Below are 16,837 nucleotides of genomic sequence, written 5' to 3'. Positions count from 1 at the left end.
TTTTTTTCTGAAATGACTGTTTACAGGGTATAGAGACATAATAGTTAACTGATTCCTTTTAAAAATGATTAAAAATAGATAAAAAAACAATCATATAATGTACCTGCAGTTTAGTTTCATTTTTGCTGTTGTTTCCTGGTTCTCTGACGTACAGAGACAAAGAGCCAATAGAGGGCAGTGATGCTTTGTAAAACGAAACTGGGTGGGGCTGGCACACAGTAATCACACCTCCTTGATTAGTCACCACAGTGAGAAATCTCCCAGTACTGTGGTGATCAGGAAACAGACAACCAGGAAGTGTCCAGAACAGAGAGGAATTACAGCAACATCAAAGCAAAAACAAACAACGAGGACATGAAACCAGGACTGCAGTAAGGTAAAGGAAGCTATTTAGCTAAAAAAAAAAATTCCTTTAGTGACCCTTTAATCACAGTTGAACTAGTGGAAAATATCAGTCAGCCCTTTATGGTATCTGAATATCCTGAATAGCAGGGATGTGCTACTGGAGGCAGTATGCATTTGCTTTATATACAAAGTCACCAATAGACAATACAGTATGTACAATAAATACCGTTAACTAGCCATGAACCTTTTGAGAAAGAAGAGGCGTCTGTATGCTACTTAAAGCGGGAGTTCACCTAATTCGTTTTTTTTTCTATTTCCCCCCTAGCTTCATGCTCGTTTTGTCTAGGGAAATCGGCTATTTGTTTTAAAATATGATCCGTACTTACCCGTTTTCGAGATGCATCTTCTCCGTCGCTTCCGGGTATGGGTCTTCGGGAGCGGGCGTTCCTTCTTGATTGACAGTCTTCCGAGAGGCTTCCGACGGTCGCATCCATCGCGTCACTCGTAGCCGAAAGAACCCGAACGTCGGTGCGGATCTATACTGCGCCTGCGCACCGACGTTCGGCTTCTTTCGGAAAATCGTGATGCGATGGATGCGACCGTCGGAAGCCTCTCGGAAGACTGTCAATCAAGAAGGAATGCCCAGTCCCGCAGCCCATACCCGGAAGCAGCGGAGAAGATGCATCTCGAAAACGGGTAAGTACGGATCATATTTTAAAACAAATACCCGATTCCCCTAGACAAAACGAGCATGAAGCTAAGGGGAAAAGGTGTTCGCTATGGGTGAACCTCCGCTTTAAGCTATAGAGTGTCCTGTTCTTTTTCTTAGCAAACACTACACCTCCCTTTAATTTCTGCTGTTGCATTCATCTGCAACATTGGTGGCCAGGCCAATACATTTTTTTCCTGAGTATTTTATAGTATGTAAGTATGTATGACCTCAAGTACTGAGACTGGCTACCTTATCAGCTTTACGTAACACGGACACAACAGGAGGTAATATAATGGTTCCCATCATAGGAAAGCTCAGCCCCCCCGCCTCCCCGTCTGTTGATGAGAGGTCAGAAGCATTAGCTCTACTTGGTGGATATATACACAAAGTGGAGTTCTTTTCCTCATCACCTGAGTCCAGAGTTCGAAAACCACGGCAGTGATCAGTTGCAACAATGCTTGTGTTTAACTTTCAGCTGTCATGAGATGTAAACCTAACGACCAGAATAGAAATTGTCTTCACATTTTCCATTTGGTTAGAAGAATGTAGAGCTATTCCACGGGCGGAGATGTTAGAGGGGTTTCCAACATAGAGATAGGACATATCTCTTCCTTCCTCGGCTCATTGTATACAGTTCTGCCATTCTTAAGCCACTGCTGTAAGAAAAACAAAATATAATACTGTAAATGCTTTAATGTAATAGAAACAGATAATGAAAGTTTTTAATACCGTATAAGTTAAAGTGGAGTTCCACCCATAAATATAACATTACATCAGTAGTTTTAAAAAAATGTCATTAGTCCTTTAAGACATTTTTTTTTTTTTTAGATGCCTTCAAAGTGTTGTTGCTAGGCAGAATAGTTAATCTTCCCTCTTCCTGCACCTAGGTGCTTAAGCTTCCTAACCTACACCGCACAGACTCCTGGGAATGTAGTGGGTGTAACTTTCCAGGAGTCTGTGCACTCCCCAGTCTCGAAGAATCATGTGACATGGACAGTACAGGTGCTGAAACCTGATCTGAAACCTATTACACCGTTTGTGCAGCACTGAGCATGTGCAAGATCTGCAAGGCTGAAATCCAGGAAGTCATACAGTCTGGCTTCATGATGCCCACACTTAAGATGGCCCCAGTCAATTTCTATTTTATAAAGTGTCTAAATGCTGTAACAACCTAACAAAACGGACCTTAGTTTACAGACTAACTTTACTAGAATACATTAAGCTTGTGTATTACAGGGGTATTTATATTTAAAAAGTGAAATTGTGGCCGGAACTCCGCTTTAAGCATATTTATGTGTTTGTTTAAGCAGATTTATTTCCAGCCAAAAACAACTGATTGAGGACTTGGTCTTGTAGACTTTCCCTGATTGCCAATCAGGAGTGCTTCCGATTCTCAAAACTTTTCTTATCCTACACAGAGGCTTTTTGTTGGGAAATCTTTGTACGACAGGTTCTGAAGAGTTCAAGTGTTTACCTTTGCTTGTGTCATCCTGCCAACTTTGAGTACAGGCAGATGCCCTACCATCCATAGTTCTTGGTGAGACAACCACCTGTTTTTGCCAGCTTTTTGCTCCACACGTATCATTAAATGTCTTATTCAACAGTGGAAATTAGTCTGATTGGTTTGTTCAGCTTTATTTCTTTGCAAAGGTCCGTCTATTGGCAAGAGCTAGATGGATCAAATAGCAAAGCAAAGGGCCCACTCTACTTTATTCTGCATCTCCGAACAGCTAAGTTTATGTCACAAGTGTTGGTACTTGTCTTGTAATCAACAGAAGTGATTCCCCTTTATTGAGAATGATAATTTTATATTATGCACTTGCTTCCAACATTCAAGCAGATATTTTTTATAATGTGTTGCAACTTAGCTATAAAGAATGATGCATACATTGTTTTAACAATCAGAGCTCTTCCTGTGGGAAGTGGTTGAGGCCTTTTCACGACAGACAGGAAGCATGCACAGAATAATACAGCTTAGATCTTATTTTCCACTGTTACGCACACACACAGCCACGATGGGTAGCATGCTTACAGGGGAAACTCCTGTCAATAGAAGTGTAACGGAATGGCCCGTGATACCCAGAGACTTTTGAAGGATGCGGGGTACTCATGTGCCAGCTTCACTAATGACTCTTGGGTCTAGGGTCATCCTATGTCCTTTAGGGGCATAGGATGACTGAGAACTGATATCTCGGATTACATGAGATGGGACATTAATGATAATTCATGTATTGCAGGAGATCTTGGAAAATGAAAAGTGGTTTATTCTGACCTCAACAGGTCAATAGAGTGTAATTCATTCAATGTGTAACATAGACTGTTGAGATGCTAATTAAGTCCACCTGGCTGTAGTGAGGGGGCTTGCTGTGATTGCATTCTGTTGTCCATCGTGCTAATTACGTCTGCTCCTAAGATATTTCATTGTGTATGCTAATGACACTGTTTTGTGTTTTGATAATAGATGTGGAATGTGACTTGTCAGCTGTAGTAATTAACTCCTCTAGATGCGGTGCCAGAATGTCTGTCTGGGATGTGGATTGAGGGGGGCTCCTTAAGCACCCATTGTGTGATGTTTTGGGTGGAGAGTTTCATTGTCCCTGTGATTACTGTAGCATGCTTGTAACTGTATATAACAAGGCTGAGTTACCATTAAAGCATTCATTCGTTTGAACCAGAGACAGAGCGTGTGTCTCGTCCTTCTGGGGAATGGAATGGGTCCTGTCTGCTGGATTGTGGATTGTCGGATAAATTGTCGTGGTTGGTGGAATGGAAGATCGTAAACGGTGTTAACCCATGACCGTTACAAGAAGAGTTACCACTTCACCTACAGTCAGGGCTGTCTTTTTGCATTGGCATGCAGGACAGTTGCGGAGCAGCGATATGCGGAAGTGAATCGTACAGAGATGGCCCAGACAGAGGAGGTGACAGAACACCACTGCGGGGGCTTTGATCTCAGGTAAGTACTTCATAATGAGCTAGTATGCTATGCATACTAGCTCATTATGCCTTTGCCATTGTAGGATGTTTAAAAAAAAGAAGAAGAGGGTTTACTTCCTCTTTAACCACTTAAGGACCACCTAACGCCGATATACGTCGGCAGAATGGCACGGCATTGTTAAATGCCCAGCCGCGACTGAGGCCGCGGGACCCGCGGACCCGATCCCCGCCGGAGTCCTGCGATCAGTCACAGGAGTTGAAGAACGGGGAGAGGTGGAAGCACACCTTCCCCCTTCTTCACAGTGGCGCTGTCTTTGATCGTCTGTTCCCTGATATAGGGAAAGGCGGTCATACGTCCATCCCCGCCCCCCTACAGTTAGAAACACATATGAGGTCACACTTAACCCCTTCAGCACCCGCTAGTGGTTAACTCCCAAACTGCAATTGTCATTGCAGTGACAATGACAATGGTCCCAAAAATGTGTCAAAATTGTTCGATGTGTCCGCCATAATGTAGCAGTCACAAATAAAATCGATGATCGCCACCATTAGTAGTAAAAAAAAATATATTAATAAAAATGCAAAAAAGCGATGCCCTATTTTGTAAATGCTCAAACCAATCGATAAACGCTTATTGCGATTTGTTTTACCAAAAATAGGTAGAAGAATACGTATCGGCCTAAACTGAGGAAAAAATATGTTTTTTCATATATTTTTGGGGGATATTTATTATAGCAAAAAGTAAAAAATATAGAATTTTTTTCAAAATTGTCGCTCTATTTTTGTTTATAGCGCAAAAAATTAAAACCGCAGAGGTGATCAAATACCACCAAAAGAAAGCTCTATTAGTGGGAAAAAAAGGACGCAAATTTTGTTTGGGAGCCACGTCGCAATTGTCAGTTAAAGCGACACAGTGCCGAATCGCAAAAAGGGGCCTGGTCCTTTACCTGCATATTGGTCCGGGTCTTAAGTCGTTAATAGTTGCATAGTACTCAACATTTGGAATCTATAATGGTATATATGGGCCAGTGAATAGGTAATGAACCACACTTGACTGAGCACCCCATGGAAACTCGACGCGTTTCATGGTTATATGCCATTCATCAGGAGTTGGGTACAGAAATAAAAGGTCGGCTAGAGCACTGTGCTTGGCTAGCATTGAGGAAGAGTGGACCCCAAAATGGTTGTCTGTTCTGAAGCTGAGGCAAGGAACCCCCCCCCCCCAGCTAAGAAAACATCCACATGGCATGCCCGATCGCCACAACACATTCCACATGTGTGGGGATGATTGAAAATTTGGTGTTGTGTGTGTATATCCAGTGAATTGGATGTGTGTGCTACCTCACTGGCTCCCGCTGCTGTCAATCAATTTCAGTGACACGAGAACAGAGGGATGGGCCGAGTCCTGCTGTCTGTGTCAATGGATACAGCAGCGGGACTCGTAAGTATGCCTGCTCTGATGCACCCCTGGTAGGCAGGTCTCTGTGGGGGCACCCGAGGAGGAGGGCTGCTGGGGCACCCCAGAAAAGAAGGATTGGGGCTGCGTTGTGCAAAAGTCTTGCACAGAGCAGGTAAGTATGACATGTTAGTTATTAAAAAAAAAAAAAAAAACACGAACCATTACAATCACCTTTAGAGAACCAGTATTTACCTGCAAGTCACTGGATAACACTTTGCCAGGGTCAGGAACTCGAGGGAAAATCAAAATCTTCAACCTACATAGTATAAACAAAAATATGATTCAAACAAATGGCATGACCAAGAAAAATATAAAATCTGGAACATTTTGGAGCCTTTTTAAAGAAAACCTTGTCTAAAGCAGGCCATACACGGTCGAATTTCGTTTTTTTTGTGATCCGATGATGTCACCATTGATTTTCGAAATTCGGCCGACAAAATATTCATGTTGCCGGGAATGTTCGTTTCTCTCCGGGAATATTCTTTTCTGTCGGGGAATATTCTTTTCTTGCACATGCGCGTTTTTTTTGTCTATTACCTTTCTCGCACGATTCTCCCATCATTGATCAGAAAATCGTTCGTTTTTCTAAAAATTTCGGATTTCTCAAATTTGATTGCCGCACGAAAATCGGCTGTTGCTGCAGCCCACTAACGGTGTGAAATACGAACGAAAATTCTTTCATACGATTTTCGAAAGAAAATTCTTTCGAAATCCGAACCGTGTATGGCCGCCTTTAGTCCTCATGTATACGGGATGTTTTTACAACTGCTTCTGAACGATTTAACTTGACAGATAGTAACCAACGTTTAAAACGTCCGTTTTGCGGCATTTACATACTGCGTTTAGCGACGTTTTGCCGCATTTGCGTTTAGAATTGTTAATTTTTTTTTAAATGGGCAAAAAAAAAAAACGCTTATAAACCTAACGCTGCTAAACTCAGGTTACCGCGTTTAGTCAAGTTTGGCGTCTGAAACGTGGAAATCGTCGGTGTCTGAACCAATTTTTTTGCTTTCAAAGAAACGCTGTTAAACGCAACTGACCTAAAAACTGCAACAAATGAGACTGTGTACATGGTCACATAGAATAACATTGAATGAGTTCAGGGGCAGTTGAAAAAAGCGACCAACTGCCTCTGAACGTACGTTTAGCAGCGTCCTGTGTACATAGGGCCTAAGGGCTCGTTCACACTAGCGGTTGGGGGGGCAGTAAAACCCGCGGTTTAGCCGCTCTTTTATCAGCCTCCAGCAGCTACCCACTTTAGCTGAAGAGGCAGCAGCTGGGAGCGTACACATGCTGCAGCCAGGGCAGAAATTATACCACCTGCCACTTCAAGTAAATGGGGCCGCTCTGCAAATTCCCTGCAACCACATGCAATGTACACGGTTGTAGTGCGCTAGTGCAGGGATCGTGAGCAGAATCACCAACGATCCAGGATGCCTAGATGGGATATGGAGCCTAATGCCGCGTACACACGATCATTTTTCGGCATGGAAAAAAACTATGTTTTTCAACATGTAGAAAAAACGTTGTTTTTCCAACTTCATCATTAAAACGACATTGCCCACACACCATCGTTTAAAAAAAATGCTCTAGCAAAGCGTGGTGACGTACAACACGTACGAGGGCACTATAAAGGGAAAATTCCATGCAAATGACGCCACCCTTGGGGCTGCTTTAGCTGATTTCGAGTTAGTAAAAGATGATTTGCGCTTTTCTGTCTGTTACAGCGTAATGAATGTGCCCTCTCCATTATGAACGGTAGTTTTACCAGAACGAGCGCTCCTGTCTCATAACTTGCTTCTGAGCATTCGCGGGTTTTTAACGTCGTTTCAGCCCACACACGATTTTTCACAACCCGAAAAAAACAACATCATTTAAAACGTTGCTAAAAAATGCAGTATGTTCGGAAAAAAAAAATTGTCGTTTTTCAGAACCCGAAAAATGATGTGAAGCCCACACACGATAATTTTAAATGACATTTTTTTAAAACTACGTTTTTTTAATGCCGAAAAATGATCGTGTGTACACGGCATTAGGGTTCTTGCATATGGTACTGATGTATGAATGCCGGATATTCCTGGTAGAGTGTTCCTGTGCAAAAAATGCCAGTATGGTCTGAAAAGGTATAGTCCAGCAATATTATAATCTACTATTCGGGGTAAGGTGTGATTTATTTATTTTTTTATTGATCTAAAAATCTTCATAGGTGACGCTTTAAAATTTTAGAGGAGCTCTAGTGCTAGAATTATTGCTCTCGCTTGAACGTTTGTGGCCATACTTCACATGTGTGGTGCGAACACTGTTTACATATGCGTTCGCTTCTGCGTGTGAGCACAGAGGGATGGGGATTTTTTACCTATTTTTAAAAAAAATATTTTTACACCGTTCCTTTAATTTTTTTTTTTTTATGACTTTTATTACAGGATTGTAAACAACCCTTGTAATAGAAATACGTAATGACAGGTCCCCTCTCTACCTTCAAAAGCAAAAGATCAAAGCAAAAGACCCCTTTCGCTGCTTCAGAAAGCTATCTAGCGGCTAACTAGCTGCTCAGACCACTTTCATGAGAAAAAATACTGGTGTTATGGCTGACAGCTTCAGCCATAACCCTGGTAAACCACTTGGATACTGTATAAATACGAATACTGGTTGGCCAGTGGTTATAGAACACGACCCAATATAAATACTCTATTACAGTAATGTAAGATAGATAGACAGACAGACGGATGGATAGTAGTGGCGGCTGGTGCTCCATTTTTGGGGGGCGTCAAATAAAGGACACGCCACCCCCCCATTCGGTTGGTCAGTCAAACCCCCCCATCCCCATTCGGTCAGTCCCCCAGTAACAAATCCCCCTTCCGCTCGGTCGTTCGGCAAACCACCCACCACCCCCATCGCTCGCCTGTCTGCCCACCAGCCCCGCACTACCATCTAGGTCACGAGCAGCTTCGACGGCTTCCTCCTGCATCCCCTCCTTAGTGGCTTCCCCCTGCGTCTCCTCCTCGGCAGCCAAAATGGTCGCTTCTTCTCTTGACCAATCAGGTCTTACGACCCACTTCCTAATTGGGCAGGAGGAGAAGCAGGAAGGCAATAGCAAACATTAATTCGCTATTGTCACAAAATTGGGTGGGGTCATGGCACAGTGCTCTGCGCCCCGAGCTCACCCTTTTTTGAAGCCAATTAGTGCCTCAGGTTCTATTCATGTGCTTAAAATAAAACAAACATGGAAATCTATGCATCTGGTACCCTCCACAGATAGATGGGATAGATAGATAGATAGATAGATAGATAGATAGATAGATAGATAGATAGATAGATAGATAGATAGATAGATAGATAGATAGATAGATAGAGAGATAGATAGATAGATAGATAGATAGACAGAATTAATAGATAGGATAGATTGATAGGGATTATCTTTTTTTTGGGGGGGGGGGGGTAGAAAAAAGAAAAGACAAACAGAGAGGTAGACAGAGGAACATCTATACTAGTGTTGTCATAAGCACAGGAAATTACCTTCTCATGTAAATGAGCAGGATGACTGCTGCAACAATAATTATTGCTGGTATTAATAGAAGTAATAGGATGGATATATCTCGCCCATTGCTCACTCCTAGAAAATAAAAACAGACACCTAAGCATTCTGCATAAATCATTCTGAACATTGTTTTAAATATTCATGAGACAGCGGAACAAAACTGTAAAATACAATTTCCCTATAGACCGGAGCTGATCAACTGCTAAGTATTTGGAATCTATAAAACCAGATTCTGGAATGGCAGGAAATATTTACCATAGTTTTGTATTTACTCTATGAATTTGCCAACCTGTTAAAATCCACAGCGTTATCATTGGTTAGGATATATAACCATCAGTGTAGTTTCAAATCAGAAAAGATAAGAAATTCAGAAAGGACGAACCCTGGAATTTTTCCCATGACAGATTTACTTTAGTCTCATACACACGATCGGATTTTCCAACGGGAATTGTGTGATGACAGGCTGTTGACGGAAAATCTGACCGTTTGTACATTCCATTGGACAATTGTTGTTGGATTTTACGCAGACAAATGTTGGATGGCAGGCTTTAAAATTTTCCGTGGACTGTTGTTGGATTTTCCAATCGTGTTTACACAAGTCCGTTGGACAAAAGTCCAAACACGCATGCTCGGAAGCAATCCTCACCAAAAACAATATTAGCGGAAGGTGCCCAAAGGGTGGAGCTAAGGAGCTGAAAAACCACGTAGAACATCTAGTACGTCACTACGTTCGTGTTTGTTGGCCGACAATTCTTTGCCGTTTGTATGCAAGACAAATTCCTGGCCAACGCCCTTTGGACAAAAGTATGTTGCTTTGCCGAAAATCCGATCGTGCTTTAGATTGTTTGTTAAGCTGGCCATAGATAGATTGAAATTTGGCAGGTTCGGCAAGGACTGGCCATATTTCAATCCATCTCTGGCCATTGCCATTTGTGAGAAATCAATCTAATTAGCAACTTCTTGCAAACGGGTTTGCTGGAAAGTTTTTGTTCGATCAGTGCTGCAGCCAATCGTCTTTATCCCTGATCAGTGTATTCTGACACTGAAGGAGTCCCAGCTGTCAGAAGACGCTACCACAGTGGGGAGGATTCCTCTATCCACCTAATGCCCTGCTTGATACACACAAGCGGAATTTCCGTTGGAAAAAATGTGGATGTTTTTTCCAACGGAATTCCGCTCACACAAAAGTTCTCGAAACTTCCGAGCGTTAAGAACGCGGTGACGCGCAACACTACAACGAGGCGAGAAAAAGACGTTCAATGCTTCCGAGCATGCGTCGAATTGTTTCCGAGCATGCGTGTTCTTTTTCCCGTGAGAATTCCATACAGATGAACGGATCCCGTTGGAAAAATTGAGAACCTGCTCTCTATTTAAGTCCGTTGGAAATTCCGATGGAAAAAGTCCAATGGGGCATACACACGGTCGGAATATCCGATGAAAAGCTCCCATCGGACCTTTTCCATCGGAAATTCCGACGTGTGTACGCGGCATAACTTGTGTGTATGAGGAAATCTGTTCAGGTTTAGGATGCCCATAAAGTAGTGCATCTGTCCCATGTTTATAACAATACCGCAGCAGAATTACATTTCTAAAGACAGCAATCTGTGGGACGCCTCCCATCGAGGCAGAGCCTTTTTCTCTATTTTTCGGGTCCGTCTGCACCATGATTGAAGATGGAAGTAAAGGAATTGTCCTTTTTACTTTTTTGGTGAATAGGTAGGGGTACAATGTACCCCATACCCATTCACATAGCTGATTGAACAAAAAAAATAATAATGCATGTATGTCTAGCTTTATCCATAAACAGTGAAGGAAGCCACAGATGTGAGCTAATCGTTTCATATCTACTGGTACTTTAAAGCAATAATAAACCCAAAACCAAAAATGTCATTTATTACAGCTGTGATGGAAAACCTGAAAGTTTGAAAATTCGGAAATCCGAAAATTTTCAAAAAAAGCAAAAAGCAAAAAAAACGAATGAAACGAAAACCAACAGTGCACATGTCTAATGCCGCGTACTCACGATAATTTTTCGGCATGAAAAAAACTATGTTTTTCGGCATGTAGAAGAAACATTGTTTTTTCCAACTTCATCATTAAAACGACGTTGCCCACACACTATCGTTTTAAAAAAATGCTCTAGCAAAGCGCAGTGACGTACAACACGTACGACTGCACTATAAAGGGGAAGTTCCATGCGGATGACGCCACCCTTGGGGCTGCTGATTTCGTGTTTGTAAAAGACGATTCACGCTTTTCTGTCTGTTACAGCGTGATGAATGTGCTTACTCCATTACGAATGTACGTTTTACCAGAACGAGTGCTCCCATCTCATAACTTGCTTCTGAGCATGCGCAGGTTTTTAACGTCATTTTAGCCCACACACGATCATTTTTTACAACCCGAAAAACGACATTGTTTAAAACGTCGTTAAAAATGCAGCATGTTCGGAAAATGTTTTTTTTGTTTTTCAGAACCCGGAAAATTATGTGAAGCGCACACACGATCATTTTAAATGACATTTTTTAAAAACGTCGTTTTTTTCATGCCGAAAAATGATCGTGTGTATGCGGCATAACAGTTAAGCCTCGTACACACGGACGGTTTTCCCAGCAGGAAAACTGCCAGGAGAGCTTTTGGCCGGGAAAATCGGATGTGTGTATGCTCCCTAGCATTTTTCCCACCAGGAAAACAGCCAGGAATCCCATTGGGAAAATCGAGAACCTGCTCTCTAATTTCCCGTCGGGATTCCGCCAGATCTACTACTTACCTATGGGAAAGACTGCCAGACAGTGCCGATGGAGCATACACACGGCCGGGATTCCCAGGCCAAAGCTCCATGGCAGTTTTCCTGCCGGGTTTTCAGCTTTCCCCTCGGATTTCTCAGCGGTAAAACTTTTTACCGCCGAGAAAACCGAGCGTGTGTACAGGGTTTTAGGAGCTATAGAGGTGACCCCTATTTTATTCAGTTATGTGTTACCGGTAATTAAACAATTTAAATTATTTTTACAGTATATAGTACATTAATCTGTTCATTTATTTATTTATAGTAGCTTTTTGTAATTCTCTGCACATCACTATTGATCTGAAAATTGAGGAGGCAGCATTGTTAGCATTGCATAGTTCCTCTTAACTTTACCTTGCAATGTTTGCACTTCACTCCAGTCACTCCAAATAAAATGGCCGTCTGACTCTGTGGAATATCGTGATAACCTCGCCCGTACTTTCACAGTGTATGTGACATCAGAAGCAGCATTGGGAATTTCTTTGCTTAAACCTATAATATCCTAAAAGATAAAAAGGAGCTGGGATGAGTCATTAATTTCAGTTATTACACACAGTATCTCACAAAAGTGAGTACACCCCTCACATTTTATAAATATTTTATTATATCTTTTCATGTAACAACACTGAAGAAATTACACTTTGCTACAATGTAAAGTAGTCAGTGTACAGCTTGTATAACAGTGTAAATTTGCTGTCCCCTCAAAATAACTCAACACACAGCCATTAATGTCTAAACCACTGGCAACAAAAGTGAGTACACCCTTAAGTGAAAATTTCCAAATTAGGTCCAATTAGACATTTTCCCTCCCCGGTGTCATGTGACTCGTTAGTGTTACAAGGTCTCAGGTGTGAATAGGGAGCAGGTGTGTCAAATTTGTTGTTATCGCTCTCACTCTCTCATACTTGTCACTGGAAGTTAAACATGGCAAAGAACTCTCTGACAGTGAGTGCGTCTGGAGATCATGCATCATGCTTTTACATTAGCATATCTCTATGGCTACATCTATGCGTCGTATAGACATGGAAATATGACTTTGCACATGTGCAGTGATCGTGCGTTACGTCATTGCATCACTCACTGTGCCGCGATTGGTCTGTGGCAGTTCCTCCACCTTTTTTGCCTCCCCACTTTTGTTGGTAATCTGCCCTCTAGCCCTGATGTACATAACTATTGAGGATGCGACTGTGATCATGTGACTGAGGTGTCACATGACGATGCTTTTTGGCGCCAACAATGGAGCTGCCATGCCCTGTCTGGTCTATTATACCCCATATATAAGAGGGGATGCACACGGAGAGGAAAGCTGTATATACTGGAGCAGTGTCTAATGCCGCGTACACACGATCGGTTTGTCTGATGAAAACGGTCTGATGGACCATTTACATCAGACGAACTGATTGTGTGTGGGCCCCATCGGTGAAAAAACTAGGAACTTGTTTTAAAATTATCTGATGGTTAAAAAACCGATAGAAAAAAAACAATCGTCTGTGGGAACGTCCATTGGTTAAAAATCCTGCATGCTCAGAATCAAGTTGACGCATGCTTGGAAGCATTGAACTTCATTTTTCTCAGCTAGTATCCCCTGTGCGCATGCGCCGCTGCAGTCAGCGGCTCATTGCGAGGGGAATATCTCCTAAACCGTAATAAGGCTTACCTGTAGGTCAAAGTGTAGAAAATGACTATACAACCACTTTAAAATTCAGGCAGATGTAAAAGACACAAACTAATAGAGCTTTGTATTAAGGACACACATTCATGAAGTTTCATATTAATTAGTTAATTAATAACATATTTTTTTTTAAATGCAAATAGGGCAAGAAGCAGAATTTGAATTGTCATCTGTCTCTTGTAATGTACTTAGTTCTTAGTGTACAAGTACTTAGAGTGGTAGAAGAAGGGGCGGGACTAGAATGAGTTACATGCAGATGTCCATTGATGTGGGAGCTTCTCAACTGTCCTATGTTGGATCTTCAATTGGTTACATCACGGATTGCTCATTTTGATCCATAGGGATCTATTCTTCCGGTAAGGGTCAGCTTGAACGTTTTTACCCTGATATTGATCCAGCATTAGCTACGGAATTGGATTTGTTTCCTATTGTTTGGACAATTGCACATTTCCTCACCAATTTTGTATGTGTACATTTATTGGGACTATTTACACAGTTGACCTTTTGGTCATCATTACGAGGTGTTTCTAGCACAACTCCTTTTTATTTTTTTATTTTATATGGTCACTTATATACCAAGTTTTTTAGCGCAACTCCCATTTTGTATTATTCGTTTATATGTTGTATAACATTTTAAGTTTGCTGCTTCTTTTGAGTTTTGTTTTTGGTATGCGCATTTTTTCACCTTTTATATTACATGCAGATATGTTGACAAAGGAAAGGACACAGAGTGAGTAGAGGGATGACCTCATCTGTCTGATGTTGCTCTTTTGCTGTCCAGTCAGCAGGGTGGGGTGGAGAGCAGACACCACTGTAATCCTTTACTGTAAAGGGTGTCATCTACCTGGCTGTGAAAAAACTTGGATGTACAGAAATGCAAATCATTTTGACAGGTAAAACGGCTCTCCTTTATGCATTTCATATGGGAGAGTTCAGCACAATACAGCAGAGATGTTCTGACTATTATGTTATTTTAAGGTGGAACTTTAGTCAGAAAATGAAGTCCTGCTAGATCACTTTAGGATGGTCCTTTTTGCAAGTATAGCCATGTAAAACATTACACATAAGTGTCTATACTGTTTAAAATACAGTAAAATACTATTTTACCCTGCTCTGCACATGATCAGTTGCTCTCCATCTTTAGGCACTGCCAATCTGCTGACAGCCTTAAAGAGGAGTTAAACCCTCCTATCCTTTACAGCCAAGGAAGCTGATTCTGTTTGATCTGCAACTGTCATGGTGCTGCACATGTGACCCGTTGGTGACACCAGCCATTTGATGGTTTGACAGTTTGGTTGAGGACACAAGCAAATATGACATTTATCAATCCCCAAAATTCCAGGAATGTAACAGTTTTTTTTAAACAGATATATTGAGGATATTTAGTTTGGCTTTATGATTTACTGCTGTTCAGGGGCTCTGGGCTTCAATAAAATGGCAGCCTCCAGCATATAGAAACAGGAGCAATGCTGGAGACAATTTGCAACACACACTAATGTTGGCAGCATAATTATTAATGTGGAATGTATGTTCCTTGCTAAAGAACATTATATATTTTTTTTATATCATATATATTAAGCTAAACCAGCTTTCATGTGTACTTCTATCCTAAAATTCCAGCATTTTTTTATGTTCAAGAACCATTCGAAAAAAGTCCCTACCTTGTAAGTTTCATGAATTTCACTATTAGATTTTTGTACTAGGACTTCATGTAGCACATCTTTATACACTTCCGTGTCATTCCAGCTGATGTGTATATTGCCATTTGTAGTGCGGTGGGCACGTATGACTGGAGGCTTTAATTTTGCTAAAATAAAATGACAAAGATGTGATGACAATTTAACAGACAATGGTTAAAATAAATCACATGGTATGGTATTAAAAATATGTGTTTTAGAGCAGTACCCAGACATACTTGCAATGTCCTCCATTCACTATAATTCAAATCCCATTTGCAGCCTGAAAGGCCAACAGAATATTTCTCTGTGAAAGAAACGGAAGCTTCAACTTGCATACATACTTTGGTCCTCTAGGGACAGCTCACCAGTGACATGACTGCTAGGAAAGCAAATGAATCACTCACATCCTACTATGGCGCCACTCTGTCACCTCTCCCTGGATTGCGAGTGAGACGTTGCATTGACCAGAGAGGAAGAAAATCTATTAATGTCAGTGAGAATTTTTGTTAGCAATCATGCTGCTGGACAGATGTTGCAAGGAGCAAGATATGTTACATGTACTTGAAAAATTCTGAAGGGTATAGACAGAGGTAGCGTTCGGGCTCCAGTTTAGCCAGAGCATGAGTTTGGGCCGAACATTGGCTGTTTGCCCGTTCAACGAGCACCCAAATTATTGTGGTGCTCGGCCCGCCGAACGTCCACAATGCACTGCGCTGTCGCACAGTGCATTGGAAGCCCTGATTGGCTGAAGCAATGCAAGCTTTGCTCAATCAGGGCACACAGTACTATCAGAGCCATGATTGGACACTGTGATGATGACTTTATCCAATCATGGCTCATTGCTCTTAGTCCCACCCCACACTATAAAAATATTCTTCCCATTGTGGCCATTTGCAGCGTGATATTGGCATGAAGAGAGATAGAATAGGGCCCTGTTCAGTGCTACTAGTGAATTAGCGTGCTATAGTATATACTATTGTGATTATATTGTAAGTGTAGAGTGGCAGTTTAGTGTTAATCTAGTGATAGTGCAGTGTGATAGTAGTATGACTGTTCATTTTTACTTTAGTGTCATTTTATTTTGTCAGGGCAGGTTTCCTGCAGTATATTTTAGTGCATTACTGCATGTTTACTGCAGTATATTGTAGTGTGTTAATGCATGTTTAAAGCAGTATATTTCAGTGCCCTTGTATGCCCAATTACTTGCATATAAGCCTTCAAAATGGGCACCTTTTCCAGTTTGGGTCCAATAGACTTCAATAGGGTTCGCTATTCGGTTCTGAATATGCTGTCAACCGAGGGTCCGTCAGCCCATGTTTAGACAGAGGATGTGCATAAGTCCACACAGTGAACATCTTGGAAAAGTGAGGATGTTGGTAAGTGTAATCTATGCCAAAAGTGCCGGGGAGGCAGAACAGAAAAGGATAACTACACCAAAGGTGCAGTGCTCCTTTAAAATATCTTATTGTAGCATATTTACACACACCGCCTCCACTCAAAATCCACCTAACCACAATATTATCAGGGGAATTTATAAAGGGCGTCTATAGCTCACCTTAATATTCCATTGTGTCTCTGCATGACAAATATCAGTGCGGGAAACAGCTTTATGTACCTGTTGGCAAAATCTGTGGAAAGCACCACATGCAGAGACGCAATGAGATGGGAATGTCCATACAGACACTCGCACACATACAACTCATTGCCTTC

General features: G+C 41.6%; 2 protein-coding genes across 2 annotated transcripts in view; one reads left to right on the top strand and one right to left on the bottom strand.

The window, feature by feature from the left end:
• LOC120913614 (interleukin-13 receptor subunit alpha-1-like) overlaps positions 1–16,837 on the top strand; it is a 292,879-nt gene that overhangs the window by 134,377 nt on the left and 141,665 nt on the right. The gene's annotated exons all lie outside the window — the stretch shown is intronic.
• The window catches only part of IL13RA1 (interleukin 13 receptor subunit alpha 1), an 88,988-nt gene continuing 73,235 nt past the window's right edge, over positions 1,085–16,837 (bottom strand). The window contains exons 7-11 of the mRNA XM_040323694.1: positions 15,110–15,255; positions 12,131–12,278; positions 8,970–9,066; positions 5,646–5,709; positions 1,085–1,713 (exon numbers count right to left, since the gene is read on the bottom strand). Coding sequence (XP_040179628.1) covers positions 1,609–1,713; positions 5,646–5,709; positions 8,970–9,066; positions 12,131–12,278; positions 15,110–15,255 — 560 coding nt within the window. The 3' untranslated portion in view covers positions 1,085–1,608. The remainder of the gene's footprint in view (positions 1,714–5,645; positions 5,710–8,969; positions 9,067–12,130; positions 12,279–15,109; positions 15,256–16,837) is intronic.

This window comes from Rana temporaria, chromosome 9, assembly GCF_905171775.1.
Source record: "Rana temporaria chromosome 9, aRanTem1.1, whole genome shotgun sequence".
In the NCBI taxonomy this organism is placed as follows: Eukaryota; Metazoa; Chordata; class Amphibia; order Anura; family Ranidae; genus Rana; species Rana temporaria.
The sequence above is the reverse complement of the archived record's forward strand: the minus strand, read 5'-3'. Positions and strand labels throughout refer to the sequence as shown.